General features: G+C 44.5%; 1 protein-coding gene across 4 annotated transcripts in view; it reads right to left on the bottom strand.

Annotated features, from left to right (window-relative positions):
• The window catches only part of MTRR (5-methyltetrahydrofolate-homocysteine methyltransferase reductase), an 831,186-nt gene that overhangs the window by 227,498 nt on the left and 582,507 nt on the right, over positions 1-21,181 (bottom strand). For all 4 annotated transcript variants that reach the window (XM_069730413.1, XM_069730414.1, XM_069730415.1 and 1 more), the window contains exons 10-11: positions 16,958-17,000; positions 1,835-2,027 (exon numbers count right to left, since the gene is read on the bottom strand). In XM_069730413.1, the coding sequence (XP_069586514.1) occupies positions 1,835-2,027; positions 16,958-17,000 (236 nt within the window). The remainder of the gene's footprint in view (positions 1-1,834; positions 2,028-16,957; positions 17,001-21,181) is intronic.

Below are 21,181 nucleotides of genomic sequence, written 5' to 3' on the forward strand. Positions count from 1 at the left end.
GTATAAAAACATCGCGACATAATATAAACCTACCCAGTCGTATATACACCCGGCAAGTGTGGGCTCCCGCACGCGATGTTTTTCCACCTTTTCTTTGTGGTTGTATGTAGTTTTTGGTGGGTCCTTATTGTCCTATAATGTAGGTGTGAGTGCCTCTAATCTTATACACTGGTAGTTACGCTGAGTGATTATGAGGTATCCCTCCCAATATGTGCGTGTATCCATTTATTATTATCTATGGGAGACAAGAAGCTGGCATAGGCTGATCGGCTCTGCTACATAGGAGCGAAGCATAGTTCGCTCCTATATCATACAATTGCTGCATTGCTATGAGCGCTGACCACAGGGTGGCACTCACAGCAATCTGGCATCAACAACCTGCAGGAGACCTCTGGTTGTTATGCCAACGCACCGCTGACCCCCGATCATATGAGGAGTGTCAGCGGTGCGCTCATTTCCTGTCATCGTTTAACAGCGGCATTTAACTAGTTAATAGCGGCGGGTGGATCGCGATTCCACCCGTTGCTACTGCGGGCACATGTCAGCTGTACAAAACAGCTGACATGTCCCGGCTTTGATGCGGGCTCACTGTCAAAACCCGCATAAAAGCAGGGAATCTGCCATCGGACGTACTATTGTGTCTGAAGGCAGAAAGAGGTTAAGATGGGACTGGATGCCTTTCTTGAAAAGTATAAGGGTATGTTTCCATGTGGCGTTTTTCCTCAGTATTTGCTGCGGATTGGACGCTGCATACAGCCGCAGCGTCCAATGCGCAGCATCCAGATGTTACAGCATAGTGGAGGGAATTTTATGAAATCCCATCTCCACTATGCACGCAGGGCCGCAACCGGCGGCCCTGCGTATCCGGACATGCGGCGCGTCTTTACCGACCGCAGCATGTCTATTTATGTTGCGAAAAAGAAACTTTGTCTCTGCAAGATAAATAACCCGGTTTATGAATACGATACAGTGATTATATGCATGGTTCAATGAACACATCCGGAATCACCGCACGTACAACAGGGGGCGGCTCTTTGGGCGGAGCGGAGTATCCGCTAGGTCCAAAGCGCTGCCAATACGCCCTGTGGATGCATAGCATAATGTTACAGGTTATATATACCAGATTCCTTGATCGGGCGTTGATCCAGGGAACTAGTCTGATTGCCGCATGTGGAGTTGGGAAGGAATTTTTTTCCCCAATGTGGAGCTTACTCTTTGCCACATGGAGTTTTTTTGCCTTCCTCTGGATCAACATGTTAGGGCATGTTAGGTTAGGCTATGGGTTGAACTAGATGGACTGAAAGTCTTCCTTTAACCTTAATAACTATGTTACTATGCTGCAGAGCAAGAGCCTCCGTCAGCACAAGGGTTTTTTTTTTCAGTGTGTACATCTATTCATTATGAAAACTAGGGGACAGGTCACTGGGGGATCAGTGACCTGTCAGAGCCATAGACATGAATACCTAAGCAGAGCACCGCATGAAGACGTATGAAGCGTATCCGGACATGCGGCGCGTCTTTACCGACCGCAGCATGTCTATTTATCTTGTGAAGAAGACACTCTGTCTCTGCAAGATAAATAACCCGGTCTATGAATACGATACAGTGGCTGCCTGGGAGTATGAGCAGATCATTAACTGAAAATAAGGCTTAAACAACCATAAGATGGATTTCATTATCCCAGATGTCATTTTAATCAGTATAACAGTGTCAACCTGATACTCTCTGTAGGTTACTGTGCACAATCCTTCTGACAGGTTCCCTTTAAAAAATCATCATATTGCAGAGAAATCTTGTAATGAGCCAAAAATCTGTGTTTATAATTTAGTTATACCTGTGGTTCTGTAGCTATCATGTCTTCACTGCAAGCGATGGCTTTTTCTTCACATACTTCATCATTTGGCTTTACAAGCTCAGCAAGCCAGCCAGTACATACTCCTTTCCTTGGTAATGCTCTTCCAGAGCAGGGCTCCAAGTTGATGACATTAAAAATAAAGTGTAGTTTTCCTGGATGAAATAAACTGGAGCTAAGGAAAAGAAAAGCAAAAAAATGATTGTTGCACTTAACATAAAAAACTTATGCAAAAAACTCATCACTATGTCCTCAATGCAGAGGGTTCATACAACTTTTAGTTAATCCCCTCACCTATTCTACAAGGGGTAGTAAAAAGAAGTAATGAAAATTCATGATGTCTGTCAGAAGAATCTTTTATTAAGTTTTTGCAACACCATTTACCCTACAAGTCACTGCCACTATATTTACTTGTTTTTCTTTTAACTTACTGTATGTAAATTTAGCCAGATTTTAGATTGCCTTGCAGAGTAAAGGTACCGTCACATTAAGCGACGCTGCAGCGATATAGACAACGATGCCGATCCCTGCAGCGTCGTTATTTAGTCGTTGTGTGGTAGCTGGAGAGCTGTCACACAGACAGCTCTCCAGCGACCAACGATGCCGAAGTCCCCAGGTAACCAGGGTAAACATCGGGTTACTAAGCGCAGGGCCGCGCTTAGTAACCCGATGTTTGCCCTGGTTACCATTGTAAATGTAAAAAAAAAACACTGCATACTTACATTCCGGTGTCTGTCGCGTCCCCCGGCGTCAGCTTCCCTGCACTGTGTAAGCGCCGGCCGTAAAGCAGAGCGGTGACGTCACCGCTGTGCTCTGCTTTACGGCCGGCCGGCGCTGACAAAGTGCAGGGAAGCTATTGAAATTTACATATTGGAGCAAGATTCCATTATCTGTAGCAAGTCGTATTAACCTCATTAAAATGATATTGCTCCCTAAATTTAACTATTGTCTTCAACATAGCGCAGTAACTGTACCGAAGTTCTTCTTCACCAACTTAAACTCTCAGGTTGCTTCATTCATATGGGGAAAAAGCAGGCCTAAGCTTAAATTAACTACTTTGCAGAGATAATGAATATCCCAGATAATGAAAATCCCAGCACTATAGCTAAGCCCCCTATAGAGGTCAGTGCCTCAGCTCCAGCAGATGGCAGGGTCTCAGGCGTCAAGGAGATAACATATCCCAGAGATCACAGGAGCTTGAGAGAAAAAAAGGCCATAAAACATTCCATCATCAAAGAGGAACCAGAAACTCTCTTTGTAGACTTTACTAAGAAAGAGAATAGAAAAACAAATTATCTCTTCTATAGTGAGCAGCCTGAGGCATGGCACACAGCCTTGTGCAAATACTATAAAAACATTCTAAAAAATGGCATCAACAGGGGCCGACAAATCAGAGTAAAAGACCCACAAAACAAGGATATCTCACTCACCATCAATCTATACCACTCTGGCATAATAGTCATGCAGGGCAATGAGGACAACCTCGAGGCATTTGAGGAAATCTTCCCTCATATCAAACTCAAGGCTCAAAAATATAAAATAGTAAAGCCAGCACGTAGAAAGAGTGATGGGCCCACACGTACAAAAAAGACCACCAGGGACCCCCCTGCAGCCCAAAGCCCTAATAATGCACTCCCCTCATTGGACACCCTCAGAGAATGCCTGTCCCAGCTGGAGAGGGACTTCACACTGCTTAAGGAACAGATCCAAAGACAGACAAATGACCCAACAGATGCAGAGATAACCAAACTGAGGTGTGTACTGGACTCAGCGGTGCAGGAAATCAAACATGAACTATATGAACTACGGCAAGAAAATGCTAAATTAAAAGGAGAAATAGAAAACCTAAAGAGCCAGACACCACCCCTAACACAGGAGGGGGACCCAGGGAAGGAGACAGGTGAAGACACAATGAGAGCTAACAGCCAAACCACCACTAACTTAAATAACTGCCTATATATTGAGGGCAAAAGAGAAAATAACCAAGAACCACAGGATGGGCCAGACCCAAGCACCAAACAAACCCCAAGTCTAGAACAAAAGCAGACCACAACAACAGGACAGAGCAACAAGAAGAACGTAAACAGAATCTCCCATAGGAGCAGCCAACCAACATGTCCGGATATAGTCCTGATTATAGACTCCAACGGAAAATACCTCAATACAAGGCGACTCTTCCCAGGAAAAAAGGTCTCCAAAATCCGCTGCTCAACTATAGAACAAGCAAAGGCCGTAATTGACAATCCATATTTCACCAACCCAAACCACATCATCATACATACTGGCACCAACAATCTCCAGGACCAACACCAGCAGGTAGCAGGACAATTGTGTCAGCTGGCAGAGACCACACAACAGAAGTTCCCCAGCAGCAAGATCATCCTGTCATCTCTGCTGCCAAGAAAAGATTCCTTCCAATACATCACCCAAGACGTCAACAGAGAACTAATAGCCAAGATCAATACGATGCTAGACATCACCCTGGCACAACATCCCATCATAAACCTCCACCACCTGTATGATGACAAACATCTTAACAACCAAGGAGTCAGCCTTCTTGCCAAAGAACTTAAAGACATTGTACTCAACAGAGTCCCTGGACCAAGAACCCATACAAACCGAAAACCTATAGGAAGAGCACCAACTAACAGACCTAATATGGAATATGCTCAACGAACTGAAAACTGCAACCTGTATGGAAAACCAGTCTATGAGAGACACAAACCATGGAAGACACCACCCTCCCCACACAGAGTGAAACAGAGCAGTGAGCTGGCAGAAATAAAGACCATGATCAGCTCCATATGCAAGAAACTCACGCGACTGAACCAATTGCCTACAACAAGTTCACCAGTCAGCAACCCAAGATGTCCTATGCAGGACAGCCCATTACAAGGTATACAGCTACACAATGTCAACTCTAATCATTAGTAGCTGGAACATCCAGGGCCTGAACACCTCAGCCTTTGGATACAAGACAAATGACCCAGACTTTAACCAAAGACTGAAAGACATTGATATACAGATCCTCCTTGAAACATGGACTAAGGCCAATAATGAATCCTATGTCCCCATCGGATACAGGGAATTCTCTGTCTCCGCCCTGAAAAACAAAAACATCAAACAGGGCCGGAGCTCAGGGCCGGAGCTCAGGAGGAATATTAGTATGGTACAAAGAAGAGCTCCATGAACATATCAGAGCAGTGAAGAGAGGAGACAGCCATATCTGGATAAGAATAAGCCGCTCCATCCTCACATCCGTGGCCGACATCTACCTCTGTGCAGTGTACGTAGCTCCTCCAGAGTCTCCATACTTCAACCCAGACAGCTTTGAGACCCTAAAGACTGAAGCTGCCCATTTCCAGACTCTTGGGAACGTTCTCATCTACGGAGACCTCAACGCAAGAACGGGAAGAGAAAGAGACTACCTGACCACTGATGGAAACATCTATATACTTGGAGCAGATACCGACTGTGACAACCCAGTGCACACCGACAGGAACAGCTATGATTGCACAGTTAATAAAAGTGGCAGAACGCTGTTGAACCTATGCCGAAGCCTTGGACTTCGTATCCTCAATGGCCGCACCAAGGGAGACTCACTGGGAAGACATACCCTAAACTCCCATGTGGGCAGCAGTGTGATAGACTATGCCATCACAGATATGGACCCTACAAATATTGGCGCCCTTATAGTCACCCCACAAACACATCTGTCAGACCATAACCAACTGCTCCTATACATCAAATCCACAAAGAAATCACCCTCACAAACCCCGCAAAAGACCGGCCTCTTTAGCCTGCCACCATCCTTCAAATGGTCCAAGATGTCGGCCCCAAAATACAAAGATGCCATCAACAGACCAGAGATCAAGGAGAAGCTCCAATGTTTCCATAATAACGTGTATGAACTCAACCCAGAAGGAGTACACCTAGCGGTAAGAGACCTTAACGACATTCTATATGCCATGGCAGAAATGTCTGACCTGAAAAGAATCATCAACAAGAGACCGAGTAAACAAAATCCCAACAACTGGTTTGACAAAGAATGCAAGACCATACGGAAGGCCCTAAGAATGGCCTCAAATAAAAAACACAGAGACCCCAATAACCCCACTCTGAGAGAAGCCTACCACACCGTACAACGAAATTACAAAGCCATCCTCAGAAAGAAAAAGCAAAACGACATCTCTGCCAAACTCCTCCAACTCCAAGATGCCCTTGAAGACAACAAATTTTGGGAACTGTGGAATCACCTTGGATCCAACCAGAAAAGCAACAGCCTCCACATCCAGAGCGGCAACATCTGGCTCCAGTACTTCAAGGACCTCTACAATGACATCCCAAGTGAAGACCTGAACCTGGCACAAAAAGAGCTTGTGAAAAAACTGAAAGATATGGAGGAAAAGTTCAAAGATTTCCAAAATCCTCTGGATACACCAATCACACTGACAGAAATAACAGAAAGGATCACACAGATAAAAGGTAAAAAAGCCAGTGGTCCAGATGGGATCCTCCCAGAAATGCTGAAATACAGCCCTCCAGACATCCAGGCTGCGATAACAAAACTATTTAATATTGTACTGCAGGCCGGCTGCTTCCCCAAAAACTGGAACCAAGGCCTCATAACCCCTATACACAAAAATGGGGACAAGTACGACCCAGCAAACTACCGAGGGATATGTGTCAGCAGCAACCTGGGTAAACTCTTCAACTGCATCCTGAACAAGAGGATCCTCACCTTCCTCACCGAGCACAACGTCCTCAGCAAGAGCCAAGCAGGGTTCATGCCAAACCACCGCACCACTGACCACATCTACACTCTGCACAGCCTCATCAAGAGCCACGTCCACAATACAAAGAACGGGAAGATATACGCTTGTTTTGTGGACTTCAAGAAGGCCTTCGACTCAGTGTGGCACCCAGGACTATTCCTAAAATTGCTGGGGAGCGGAATAGGAGGCAAAACATATGATGTCATCCGAAGCTCCTACACAGAGAACAGTTGCAGTGTGAAGGTCAACGGAAGGAGGACAGCCTATTTCCAACAAAGTCGAGGAGTGAGACAGGGCTGCAGCCTCAGTCCAACGCTCTTTAACATCTACATCAACGAGCTGGCAGTGGCCCTAGAGTCCTCCTCAGCACCAGGACTCACCCTCCATGACACCCAGGTGAAATTTCTGCTGTATGCAGATGACCTCGTGCTGTTATCACCAACTGAGAAAGGCCTCCAAGATCATCTGAAAATCCTAGAGACCTTCAGCAGCACATGGGCACTGCCAATCAACGAGAAAAAAACTAATATCATGGTGTTCCAGAAAAGAAAGCAGAAACCCACTGGCAATCCTACCTTTATGATAGACAACCGTCCACTTACTGAAACCAACAGGTACACCTACCTGGGCCTAGAACTCAGCCAGTCAGGGAGCTTCAAGCAAGCCATAGAGTCACTAAAAGACAAGGCATCCAAAGCCTTCTATGCCATCAGAAGGCGTCTGTACCACCTCAAGGCACCAGTAACCGTATGGCTAAAAATTTTTGACTCCATCATTGCCCCAATTCTTCTATACGGTAGTGAGGTCTGGGGCCCAGTCTCATACCCAAACTGGTCAAAGTGGGACGCTGGGCCGACAGAAATATTCCACCTAGAGTTCTGCAAGCATCTTCTCCAAGTCCATCGGAGCACATCAAATAGCGCCTGCCGAGCAGAGTTGGGCAGATTCCCACTACACATCGCAATAAAGAAGAAGGCGCTGTCATTCAAGGCTCATCTACAAAGTAGCAGTCCCAGCTCCTACCATCACAAAGCCTTCCTACACCAGGAAGCCTCAGGAAGCCTCCCAAGGAAAAGTACCCAAAGCCAGTCTGACCAAGCCATCAACCTCCATGGCCTGACAAAAGGTGAAATCCAGAAAATGGTACACAAAGTCAAAGAGGAATATCTCAGCATCTGGAGGAACGACATAAACAAATCCCAGAAACTGACAATATACCGGAATCTACAGAGGGAGTACAAACTGGCCCCATATCTAGAGAAACTAGAAAACCCCAAAGATCGACAGATCCTGAGCCGGTACAGACTGAGCGCCCACAGCCTACTCATCGAATCCGGGCGGCACCGACAGAACTACAAGCCTCGAGAGAACAGACTCTGCCAGCAGTGCCCCCAGGAGGCCGTGGAGGATGAGGCCCACTTCCTGCTGAGGTGCCCCAAATACTCCGCAGTGAGGGACACTCACTTCAAGAGGCTGTCTGATCTCCTCCCAGATTTCACCTCCAAGGAGGAGGAAGAGAAACTGCCGATAATACTGGGGGAAGAGGAAAGTGCAGTGGCCGTAGCAGCGGAATATGTCAGTGCCTGCCACAGACTAAGAGGAGCCTGATATGTCATGGACTCCCGTACCCCAACACTGGACATATCCCTATCCCCCGACTAAAGAGCCCGATATGTCATGGACTCCTATACCCCACCCTGGAAACATCCCCTATCCTCTAAAAGGAATTTGATATTCCCTGGACCTCTATATGCCCCCCCTCCCCCACCCCCGTATTTTTACCATATGCTTTGGCAATGCTAACATGTACTTAGTCCTGCCAATAAAGCTCATTTGAATTTGAATTTGAATTTGATCTAAGCAGGGGGGAGGAGCGGCATTGCCTGATTTTTTTCTATACTATCTGGCAGGACAGGCGAGGGCACTAAGTAAATGGATGCCTCATAACTACCTCCCTAATTCTGAGAGTCATCTGGTTAGTTCTGTTAGCGCTAAATGTCCATTGGGCCTTTTGGAGTCGGGAAAATAAACGCTCCCCGCATGCTACCCATGCTCCGACTGGCACGATCAGCCTGGAGGCAGATTAAAAAAGTTATTGGATTTGGAGATATTATTGCTGAAATGCCTTTATGGGACAATGGTTATTTCCCCATGTTGATAGATCATCCATCTGCAGGTTTTTGGATTTCCCACGGGGTTTTCTCGGTGGGGGATTTATACGATCAGGGGGTCTTTATGTCTTTTGAACAGCTGCAAGCTAAATATGCTTTTCCAAGATCTCAATTTTTCCGCTATCTGCAACTTAGAACAGCTATTCAGTCATATATTAGAAATGTGGGAGCAAACCGCAACATCTCATTTTTGCCACTGATAGGCATTCTTAAATCACAGGGACTTCAGGGTCTTATTTCATCTTTGTACACATATCTGTTGTCAATGGGAGCGAACTCAGCTATAGACTTGGTTAAGGGCAAGTGGGAGGGACTTGTCCCTGATATGCAGAGTGAAGCGTGGGAGGACGTTCTTGACTCCCCCCTTAAAGTATCCCCGTCAATTAATAACAAGATGACCCAGTTATATATAATTCATCAGTCATATCTGACCCCAGTGAGACTTTTTCGGATGGGTCGATACTCAACGTCGGAATGTCTGCGTTGCCACTCACCAGATGCTGACTTCATACATATGATATGGCAGTGCCCAATTATTTTTCAATATTGGAGGGAGGTAACGTCGTTATTGACCTCACTACTGTCAATCCCGGTCCCTCTTGAACCCCTGGTCTGTCTGTTTGGAGTGTGGGATGAGGAGGTTTGGGAACATTATGTTGGGATTTTTTTTACGAGAAGTATTATTTTTGGCACGAAAGATGTTGGCGTTGCGGTGGATGGGAAAGTCACCCCCCACACTTAGGTCCTGGGTTGAGCTGGTGAACACAATTGTCCCATATGAACACACACTCTACCAGAATAGGGGTTGCCCGGGCAAATTCAATAAAATCTGGGATAGGTGGAATGCCTCCCATCTCACTTTGTGATCTAACCAATTGATAAAGATACAGTTTATTTGACCTCTTGTTCTGCAGATATTGCGCAATGGAGAGTATAATGTTACTGCTAAAAGGCGACGTAGTAGTAGCTTTGGAGGCTTAGTTTAGTTTAGTTTAGTTTGGTTGTAGTTTAGGAACTTTGCATACTGACAGTTCCATAATTTCACGTATATGTCTTCTTCCGTATATATACAAATGATTGGTATATGTATGCTCTGATGTCTTTTTCTTTCTTGCGAATGTAACCGTGCAAGTCAATAACAAAGACAAACATTTATACTGTATTTTATTTGTGATTAATAAATAAACGAATTTAAAAAAAAAAAAAAAAGTGCAGGGAAGCTGACGCCAGGGGACGTGACTGACACCGGAATGTAAGTATGTAGTGTTTTTTTTTTTTACATTTACAATGGTAACCAGGGTAAATATCGGGTTACTAAGCTTAGTAACCCGATGTTTACCCTGGTTACAAGTGAACACATCGCTGGATCGGCGTCACACACGCCGATTCAGCGATGTCAGCGGGTGATCCAGCGACGAAATAAAGTTCTGGCATTTTAGCTCCGACCAGCGATGTCACAGCAGGATCCTGATCGCTGCTGCGTGTCAAACACAACGATATCGCTATCCAGGACGCTGCAACGTCACGGATCAGTATCGTTATCGTTCTAAAGTTGCTGAGTGTGAAGGTACCTTTACATGACATGCACCTAGCTGCAGACATTGTTTTCATTAAACCACATTCAGAAATTCGTGTTTGTCCTCATGTGAAAAAAATGGAACAAGTGTCATGACTGTTTTGGATCTGATTTTCATCAGTTTTTGGTCAGTTTTCATCAGTGATTTTCATAAATTAATAAATTACAAAGCTTATACTATACTTTACAGTGTTATTCATGGACAGCACACAGATTGACCCATAGATTGTATTGATCAAAGTAAAGAGATGCCATGGGCATACATGGCTTCCAATGGCACTGGGGCCCTAGTGTTTATTGATGATGTGTCTGAAGAAAGAAACAGCCGGATCAATTCTTAAGAGTACAGGGTGATACTTTTCTGCTCAGATTCAACTAAATGCAGCAGGGTTGATTGTCCATCTGTACTGTGAAGCGCCGTCCAATGGCCCAAAACATACTGTGGAAACCACCCAGAAGTTCTTTAACCCCTTAGTGACAGAGCCAATTTTCAGCTAAATGACCAAGCCAATTTTTACAATTCTAACCGCTGTCACTTTATGAGGTTATAACTCTGGAAAGCTTTATGGGTATGTGCACACGTTGCAGATTTGCCTGTGGAATTTTCTGTGCAGATTCTGCATCTCTTGGCAGAAAACACAGGTAAAAATCCGCACGGATTTGATGTGTTTTTTATGCGAATTTTCATGCGGATTTGTATGGGTTTTAGCAGGCTAAATAAAGATCTATTATTTAACAAAAAATAAAGAATTGTGATGTCATTTCTTGTCCATCCTCTTCATTTACATACTCCATACAAGAATGTTTACACACACAGATAGAAAGATAGATATATAGATAATTAATATTAATAATCTCTTTATTTATATAGCGTCAACATATTTCACAGCGCTTTACAGTTTGCACACATTATCATCGCTGTACCCGATGTGGCTCACAATCTAAATTCCCTATCAGTATATCTTTGGAATGTGGGAGGAAACCGGAGAACCCGGAGGAAACCTACGCAAACACGGGGAGAACATACACACTCCTTGCAGATGTTGTCCTTGGTCGGATATGAAACCAGGACCCCAGCGCTTCAAGGCTGCAGTCTAACCACTGAGCCATCAGATGCAAAGGGGCAATAACAAATGGGTTGTCAGAACACGGTCCAACAGACAGCAGCAAAAGATCAGAACCTCCAGCTCAGGGTGCAGGCAAACATCAGGGAGGACAGGTTTAGAACAAGATTGTGACTGGCAGTGATCTGGGCAAGACAGCTCACCTAAATAGCAGGGCAATTACCAAGAACAGGGATCACCTGTGGAAATCTCTGCACTTCCCAGTCAGATAGGTCAACCGAGCTGTCAATCAAAGTACCGACAGCTCAGCACACCCCAGCACAGGATAGGATGACAAAGCTGTCCATCACTGAGGCTCAGACACTGTGACAGAGGAATCGTGACAATAAAAAGTTCAAATCAACCCCCTATAGCCCCATTCAAAAGAAAACAATGTAAAAAAAGAAAAATACACATATTTGGTAATGCAGTGTTCAGAAAACCCCGATCTATCAAAATATAAAAATAATTAATTGCAAAGGTTAACAGAGTAACGAAAAAAAAAAAAATCGCCAGAATTTCGTGTTTTTGTGGCCGCAACATTGCAATAAAATGCAATAACAGCCAATCAGAATATTGTATCTATCCAAAAATGGTATCACTAAAAACGTCAGCTCAGTGTGCAAAAAATAAGCACTGTACTCGCCCCAGATTCTGAAAAATGGAGACATTACAGGCTTCGGAAAATGGCTTTTTTTTTTTTTTTTTTTTTTACACAAACTTTGGATTTTATTTTCACCTGCTAAATAAAAAAAAGAACCTTTACATGTTTGGTTGCTATGAACTCATAATGACGTTTAGTGAACATGGTAAAAAAAAACATTGTAGAATTGCACTTTTTTGCAATTTCACCATGCTTGGAATTTCCTTCCCGTTTTCCTGTACACCTAATGAAAACAGTCAGTAGGTGTACAGGAAAACATAAGTTTCCACAATCAGTGATGGTTTGGGGAGCCATGTCATCTGCTGGCATAGGTCCACTGTGTTTTATCAAGGCTAAAGTCAGTGCAGCCATCTACCAGGAAGTTTTAGAGCACTTCATGCTTCCCTCTGTCGACAAGCTTTTTGGAGATGGAAATATAATTCTCCAGCAGGACTTGGCACCTGTCCACACTGCCAAAAGTACCAATACCTGGTTTAAAAACAACAGTATCACTGTGCTTGATTGGCCAGTAAACTCGTCTGACCTTAATCCCATATAGAATCTGTGGGGTATTGTCAAGAGGAAGATGAGAAACACCAGACCCAACAATGCAGACGAGCTGCAGGCTGCTTTCAAAGCAACCTATACTCAGCAGTGCCACAGGCTGATCGCCTCCATGCCACGCCTCATTGATGTAGTAACTGATGCAAAACGAGCCCAGACCAAGCATTGAGTGCATTTACTGAATATACATTTCAGTAGGCCAACATTTTGGATTTTAGAATAATTTTTCAAGTTGGTATTAGAAAAGTATTCTAATTTATGGAGAAAATGACTTTTGGGTTTTCATTGGCTGTAAGCCATAATCATCAACATTAAACAGAAATAAACACTTGAAATAGATCACTGTTTGTAATGAATCTATAGAATATTTGAGTTTCACTTTTTGCATTGAAGAACTGAAATAAATTAACTTTTTCATGATATTCTAAATTTGTGAGATGCACCTGTAGATAAATCTATAGATAGAAAAAAATGGAACAGCACATACAATTAAATGGGTGCACAGGCCTCCAAGCAACTAATCCATATACTTGCCAAATATACAGGGACCAAAACAATGGAAGGTAGCACTCCAGGTTTTAACAAAAATATAAGTGGACTTTATTGGGCCCACACGGAGTTGTGCATATCAATAAAGTGCAATTAACATTTTAGTCAAACAATATTTTAGTATACATAAGAAATCCTTTTCATTTCATACAATCCGTGTTAGCTATACAATTAAAAATAGTGCATTTGCTTTAAAGGGAACCTGTCACCCCGATTTTTCAAGAAGAGCTGTGCTTTACATTAGTGTATTTTGGAGCCTTTATTCCCCACCTATGCTGCTGAAATACCTTTGTAAAGTCGCCGTTTTGGGCTGTCACTCATGCTGGTCAGGTCATATGGGCGTGGTGACAGCGCTGTTTCTCCCCCAGATCTCCGTTGGTGGCGTAGTGGTGTGCGCATGTCCAACTGGCGAATCCATTGCGCAGCTTGAAGGAAAATAGCGCGATCTGCGCTATTCAGCCGTTTATCGGTGGGCGCGGCCATCTTTGTGAGGCCGCGCGTGCGCAGATGGTTCTTCTTGGCTTCCCGGGGCTTCAGGAAAATGGCCGCGGGATGCCGCGCGTGCGCAGATGGCTATCTCGACGGCCATTTTCTTGAAGCCGAGTTCGCATCTCGGCTGCAGGAAAATGGCCGCAGCAATCTCCATCTGCGCACGCGTGGCATCCTGCGGCCATTTTCCTGAAGCCCCGGGAATGACATGCGTTAGCGATGCGCTACATAATGGCAGTCAATGGGTGCGCTAACGGATCCGTTACATAGCGTTAGTGCCGCTTTGTAACGGATCCCGCTAGCGGACTGCCATTAACGCAATGTGAACCCGGCCTTATTCTTACATCATCATGCAAGAGGTTAAACTGGGAGATCAGGTTTCTTTGTCATTACATCACACACACTGCAAAACCTGCTCTAAAGGCCCCTTCACATTAAGCGACGCTGCAGCGATACCGACAACGATCTGGATCGCTGCAGCGTCGCTATTTGGTCGCTGGAGAGCTGTCACACAGACCGCTCTCCAGCGACCAACGATGCCGGTAACCAGGGTAAACATCGGGTAACTAAGCGCAGGGCCGCGCTTAGTAACCCGATGTTTACCCTGGTTACCATGCTAAAAGTAAAAAAAAACAAACACTAGATACTTACCTACAGCTGTCTGTCCTCCAGCGCTGCGCTCTGCTTCTCTGCTCTCCTCCTGTACTGGCTGTGAGCCGGAAAGCAGAGCGGTGACGTCACCGCTCTGCTTTCCGGCTCACAGCCAGTACAGGAGGAGAGCAGAGCACAGCGCCGGGGACAGACAGCGGTAGGTAAGTATCTAGTGTTTGTTTTTTTTTTACTTTTAGCATGGTAACCAGGGTAAACATCGGGTTACTAAGCGCGGCCCTGCGCTTAGTTACCCGATGTTTACCCTGGTTACCAGTGAAGACATCGCTGGATCGGTGTCACACACGCCGATCCAGCGATGTCAGCAGGAGTCCAGCGACTAAATAAAGTTCTGGACTTTATTCAGCGACCAACGATCTCCCAGCAGGGGCCTGATCGTTGGTCGCTGTCACACATAGCGATTTCATTAACGATATCGTTGCTACGTCACAAATAGCAACGATATCGTTAACAATATCGTTATGTGTGAAGGTACCTTAAGCTATTTTGATGCATGTGTTTTTTTCTACTGTGTATTATTATATTCCCTCTATATGGTGTTTTATCCTTTTTGCTAATGTGTAGTTTTCTCATTATGCATTAAAAATAAACCAAAATGTTTTATTTTGCTCTATAACCACTATTATGTTGTGTGTCCAGTTTAACATGGAAAATTTGGTGAATGGACCTGTTTAGAGGGGATCTGTCAGTAGGATCATCCATCCTAAGCAGTTTATATAGGCATGTAGGTCATAGGAAGCTGAATAAAGTGATACCTGTGTTCCAGTGTCTAAAGGTACCTTCACACTGAGCAACTTTACAACCAGAACGACAACAATCTGTGACGTTGCAGCGTCCTGGATAGCGATCTCGTTGTGTTTGACACGCAGCAGCGATCTGGATCCCACTGTTATATCGCTGGTCGCAGCTAGAAGTCCAGAACTTTATTTGGTCGCTAGATCGGCGTTTATCGTCATGTTTGACATCAAAAGCAACGACGCCAGCAACGTTTTTACATGGAGCGAGACTGATAAGTGAGTCGCCGTTACGTCACTGGATTGCTCCTGCATCGTTCTGTTTGACGTCTCTACAACGACCTAAACAGCGACGCTTCAGCGATCTAGTTTAGGTCGTTGTCTATATCGCTACAGCGTCGCTTAGTGTAATGGTACCTTTATTCCAGAGAAATCCACATTTTTCTTCTATGTAAATGAGTTGTTCCAGGCTATGGGTCAGGCACTGATCTGCAAGAGAATCTGCCTACAGAGCTTATTTTACATGAAAGGGGGTCCTTACCAGTATGATCTGTAATGGCTGCTCTCTACTCTCCTGATCTCACTGCACAGTTGTGTCGGCTTATGACTGACAGGTGTCCTCTCAGAAATTCAGCTACTATCTCACAGGCTGCCAGTGTTGCAATATTGTTGCAATACAGCATAGCTGTGACAGCTGGAAAATGTGTTTGCAAGTCAAAGCTCAGTTCTCCTGTTCTGGGTTAGTTAATTGTCTCACAGTAACTCCACCTTTTATTTATAACAAGCTCTGGAGGCAGAATCTCATGCAGATCAGTGTTCTCCCATAGACTGGAACAGCTCAATTACATAAGAAAAAACATAATTATCTCTGGAACAAAAAAATAGATTGCAGATATCAAAGTATTATGCCCATATAGATGGCTTTGGAGGGTTGATCCTGCTGACAGATTCCATTTAAATATACTGTATAAAAAGACAGGTCTACCCTGAATCTTTTCCTACAGAAATAAAGGGGTATTACCATTTCAGAGAACCTATACCAATATGTAGTAGGTGTAGTAATAATAACTTTACCAGATACCTCCAATTAGAAGTGTAGTATATATTTTTTATTTGCTATGTCTCTTTCCTCATGTGCAAGCATTGCAGGGCCTTAGGTATCCATGGTTACGACCACTAGCAACTAGCTGACTATCACTATATCAGTGGTCATAATCATGGATACCTAAGGTCCTGCAATGCCTGCAGAAGAGGAAAGAGACATAGTGATTCAAAAAAACTATACTACATTTCTAATTGGAGGTATCTGCTAATGTTATTATTACTACACCTACTACATATTGGGATAGGATCTTGGAGATGGGTATAGTCCTTTAAAGGGACTCTGTCACCTGAATTTGGCGGGACTGGTTTTGGGTCATATGGGCGGAGGTTTTGGGTGTTTGATTCACCCTTTCCTTACCCGCTGACTGCATGCTGGCTGCAATATTGGATTGAAGTTCATTCTCTGTCCTCCATAATACACGCCTGCGCAAAGCAATCTTGCCTTGTGCAGGTGTGTACTATGGAGGACCGAGAATGACCTTCAATCCAATATTGCAGCCAGCATGCAGCCAGCAGGTAAGGAAAGGGTGAATCAAACACCCGAAAACTCCGCCCATATGACCCAAAACCAGTCCCGCCAAATTCAGATGACAGGTTCCCTTTAAATATCAATCTACTTCACTACTCCTATTCTTTTACATGCTTCTTGCAAATTACACTGCATTTTGAATGTGACAGGTTTGCTTTAAGGCTGAACATATGCATCATAAATATGAAAGTTATATTACCTGGCAGCAGAATAAGATCTTGGTTGTAATTTTGGAAGATGCTCTAATGAAAAAAATATATATATACCGTATATTATTAATAATAATAAGTCACAGTATTACATAAACAGAAAGAATGTTATTTATTAATACAATGATATATCAATGTATAAAAGATTTAAAAAATAACTACTGCCTATTGCAAACTTTTAATATTTATTATTACAGCATAAAAACAGCTTATTTGATTTACTTTCATAGCTGGCTTATTGCTACCGACCTTTTGGATGCTAAAAGGAACCCATCACCAGCGAAAATGCTATTAGCTCTCGTTTATGAGGTTAATCTGCAGGATAATAGCGTTACTAAGCTGCCAGGTGCCAGCACTTAGCTGAATGTTGCGTGGAGAAAATTAACTTTATTCTCCCGAGTTGCATACAGTTTCAGTTTTGAGGGTGGCGCTGGCATTGGTTCACTCACTGCTCTGAATATACAGGGGTCTGGCCCTGACTGACACTGGCTCTGCATTGCAGCCGCTGGGCAGGTTAGTAACGCTATTATATGCTGATTCACCCCATATCTGCAAATTAGTAGCATTTTTGCAGGTGACTGGTTCCATTTAAAGCATAAAATTATTTACGAAAAGAAAATTTAATTTCAATCCACTATCATAGCTTGTTTAGGCAACTAATATTCACAAGAAATTAAGTTTGTGGAAAAGTGTTGATTTAGAAGCCTGTCATTTGGGTGAGGAAAATCTGGATTAATAATATAAACTATTAAATAAAAAACACAAGACATCATGTAAGGTTACTGAGAAACACAGTGGGTCCTACTAAAGAAATATGCATTACGAACTATATGTTTGGAAGGGATATTGAACCCTAACCCCTTCCCAACCTGTGACACAGCATATCCGTCATGAAAGTCGGTGCCAATCCGACCTGGGACGCATATGCTGTGTCACAGAATGATCGTGTCCCTGCAGATCGGGTGAAAGGGTTAACTCCAATTTCACCCGATCTGCAGAGACAGGGGGAGTGGTACTTTAGCCCGGGGGGGGGGGGGAGTGTTGGCTTTGCCTCCCCGTGGCTACGATCGCTCTGATTGGCTGTTGAAAGTGACGTTTCACTTTCACTTTCAATCAGAGCGATAGTAATATTTCACCAATGAAAATTGGTGAAATATTACAATCCAGCCATGGCCAATGCTGCAATAGCATCAGCCATGACTGGAGATCGTGATCTGACCCCCGCCACCGATCTCCTCCCCTCTGTCCGGTCATTTCCTGTCCTCCGCTCCCCTCCGTCCTCCTGTCCGCTCCCCTGCAGTCCGTTCTCCCCCCGCTTTCCGATCCCCCCATCATACTTACCGACCTCCCGTGTCCCTCCCGGTGTCCGTCCGTCTGCTCCTTGGGTGCAAAATGGCGGGCGCACTGCGCATGTGCGGCCGGCAGATTTGTTACAAGTACATTTTGATCGCTGTGATAGGTTCTATCACAGCGATCAAAATGAAAAAAATAAATAAAATAAACCCCCCCTTTATCACCCCCATAGGTAGGGTAAAAAATAAAATAAAGAAAATATTTTTTTTTCCCCACTAGGGTTACGGTTAGGGCTAGAATTAGGGTTAGAACTAGGGTTAGAATTAGGCTGGTGTTGTGAATTCTGTTGTTAATCTCCCTCCTGTGGTCATGAATGGTACTTCGGCTTGTTCTGTCCATGGGCTTCCTCTGGTGGTTGTGAGTGGGGCTGCGGCTTCTGAGGTTCCTTCCACAGGTGACGAGGTTAATTTGTTAACTGGCTGCTCTATTTAACTCCACCTAGATCATCTGTGCCTTTATAGCCTTTTTACTAGGCACTGCTCCTAATAGCCAGATTCCTACTCCACACTGATGAGGGGCAAAAACCCCGAAACAGCTGTCTGTGGATGGATACCATGCTTGGCATAGGTGGCTTTCCTTCATAGGATGCTGCCCTTCCCGTGGTTGTTCCTTCCCGGGGAAAGGCCTGGCTATTCACTGCTTGCGTCGAGAAACACGTGATGGTGTCTCCGCAGCTTCTTTACATGTAGGGAGCGTCAGGAGCGCTCCACGGCTATTTCTAGTGTGTGTGATAGGATTAGGGATTGCGGTCAGCAGAGTTCCCACGTCTCAGAGCTTGTCCTGTATTATTAGTAACTATCAGGTCATTCCGTGTGCTCTTAACCACCAGGTCCATTATTGTCCTCACCACCAGGTCATAACAGGCTGGGTTCACATTGCGTTAGTGGCAGTCCGCTAACGGAATCCATTACATAGCGCCACTAACGCAATGTAACGGATCCGTTAGTGCAGCCATTGACCGCAATGTATCTAACGCATCGCTAACGTATGCCATTTTTGGCATGCATTAGCGATGTCCCATTATTTTCTGATGGACCTCGAACGCTGCTTGTAGTGTTTTTGGGTCCGTTCTCGCTAGCGCAGATCGGGCATCTGCGCTAGCGGGATCGCTAAACGCAATCCCTTTTTGTACATTGCGTTAGCGCATTCTGTTAGCATATGCAATAAACGGATTGCACTAACACAATGTGAACCTAGCCTTAGGCTATGTGCACATGGTGCGGATTTGGCTGCGGATCCGCAGCGGATTCACCGCTGCGGATTTGTAGCAGTTTTCCATCACGTTTACAGTTCCATTAAAACCTATGGAAAACCAAATCCGCTGTGCCCATGGTGCGGAAAATACCACCCGGAAACGCTGTGCTGTATTTTCCGCAGCATGTCAATTCTTTGTGTGGATTCCGCAGCGTTTTACACCTGTTCTTCAATAGGAATCCGCAAGTGAAATCCACACAAAAAACACTGGAAATCCACGGTAAATCCGCAGGTAAAACGCAGTGCCTTTTACCTGCGGATTTTTCAAAAATGGTGCGGAAAAATCTCACACGAATCCGCAACGTGGGCACATAGCCTTAGGGTTAGGGTTGGAATTAGGGCTAGGGTTGGAAATAGGGTTAAGATTAGACTATGGTTAGGGTTATGGTTAGGGGTGTGTTGGGGTTAGGCTTGTGGTTAGGGTTATGGGTGTGTTGGGGTTAGGGTTCGGATTAGGGTTAGGATTAGGGTTGGGATTAGGGTTACAATTAGGGTTAGGGTTGGGATTAGGCTTAGGGTTGGGATTAGGGTTACGGGTGTGTTGGGGTTAGGGTTGTGGTTAGGGGTGTGTTGGGGTTAGGGTTGTGATTAGGTTTATGGCTACAGTTGGGATTAGGGTTAGGGGTGTGTTGGGATTAGTATTGGAGTTAGAATTGAGGGGTTTCCACTATTTAGGCACGTCAGGGGTCTCCAAACGCAACATGGTGCCACCATTGATTCCAGCCAATCTTGCATTCAAAAAGTCAAATGGTGCTCCCTCCATTCCGAGCCCTCACGTGCACCCAAACAGTGGTTTACCCCCACATATGGGGTACCAGCATACTCAGGACAAACTGGGCAACAATTATTGGGGTTCAATTTCTCCTGTTACCCTTGTGAAAATAAAAAATTGCTTGCTAAAACATCATTTTTGAGAAAAATGATTTTTTATTTTCACGGCTCTGCGTTGTAAACTTCTGTGAAGCACTTGGGGGTTCAAAGTGTTCACCACATATCTAGATAAGTTCCCTGGGGGGGTCTAGTTTCCAAAATGGGGTAACTTGTGGGGAGTTTCAACTGTTTAGGCACATCAGGGGCTCTGCAAACGCAACGTGACGCCCGCAGACCATTCCATCAAAGTCTGCATTTCAAAAGTCACTACTTCCCTTCCAAGCCCTGACGTGTGCCCAAACAGTGGTTCCCCCCCACATATAGGGTATCAGCATACTCAGGACAAACTGGCCAACAACTTTTGTCGTCCAATTTCTCCTGTTACTCTTGTGAAAATAAAAAATTGCGGGCTAAAAAATAATTTTTGAGGAAAGAAAAATGATTTTTTATTTTCACGGCTCTGCGTTATAAACTTCTGCGAAGCACTTGAGGGTTTGAAGTGGTCACCGCACATCTAGATTAGTTCCATGGGAGGTCTAGTTTCCCAAATGGGGTCACATGTAAGGGAGCTCCAATGTTTAGGCACACAGGGGCTCTCCAAACGCGACATGGTGTCCGCTAAAGATTGGAGCTAATTTTTCATTCAAAAAGTCAAATGGTGCTCCTTCCCTTCCGAGCCCTGCCATGTGCCCAAACAGTGGTTTACCCCCACATATGAGGTAACAGTGTACTCAGGA

This window comes from Ranitomeya imitator, chromosome 6 (genome assembly GCF_032444005.1).
Source record: "Ranitomeya imitator isolate aRanImi1 chromosome 6, aRanImi1.pri, whole genome shotgun sequence".
In the NCBI taxonomy this organism is placed as follows: domain Eukaryota; kingdom Metazoa; phylum Chordata; class Amphibia; order Anura; family Dendrobatidae; genus Ranitomeya; species Ranitomeya imitator.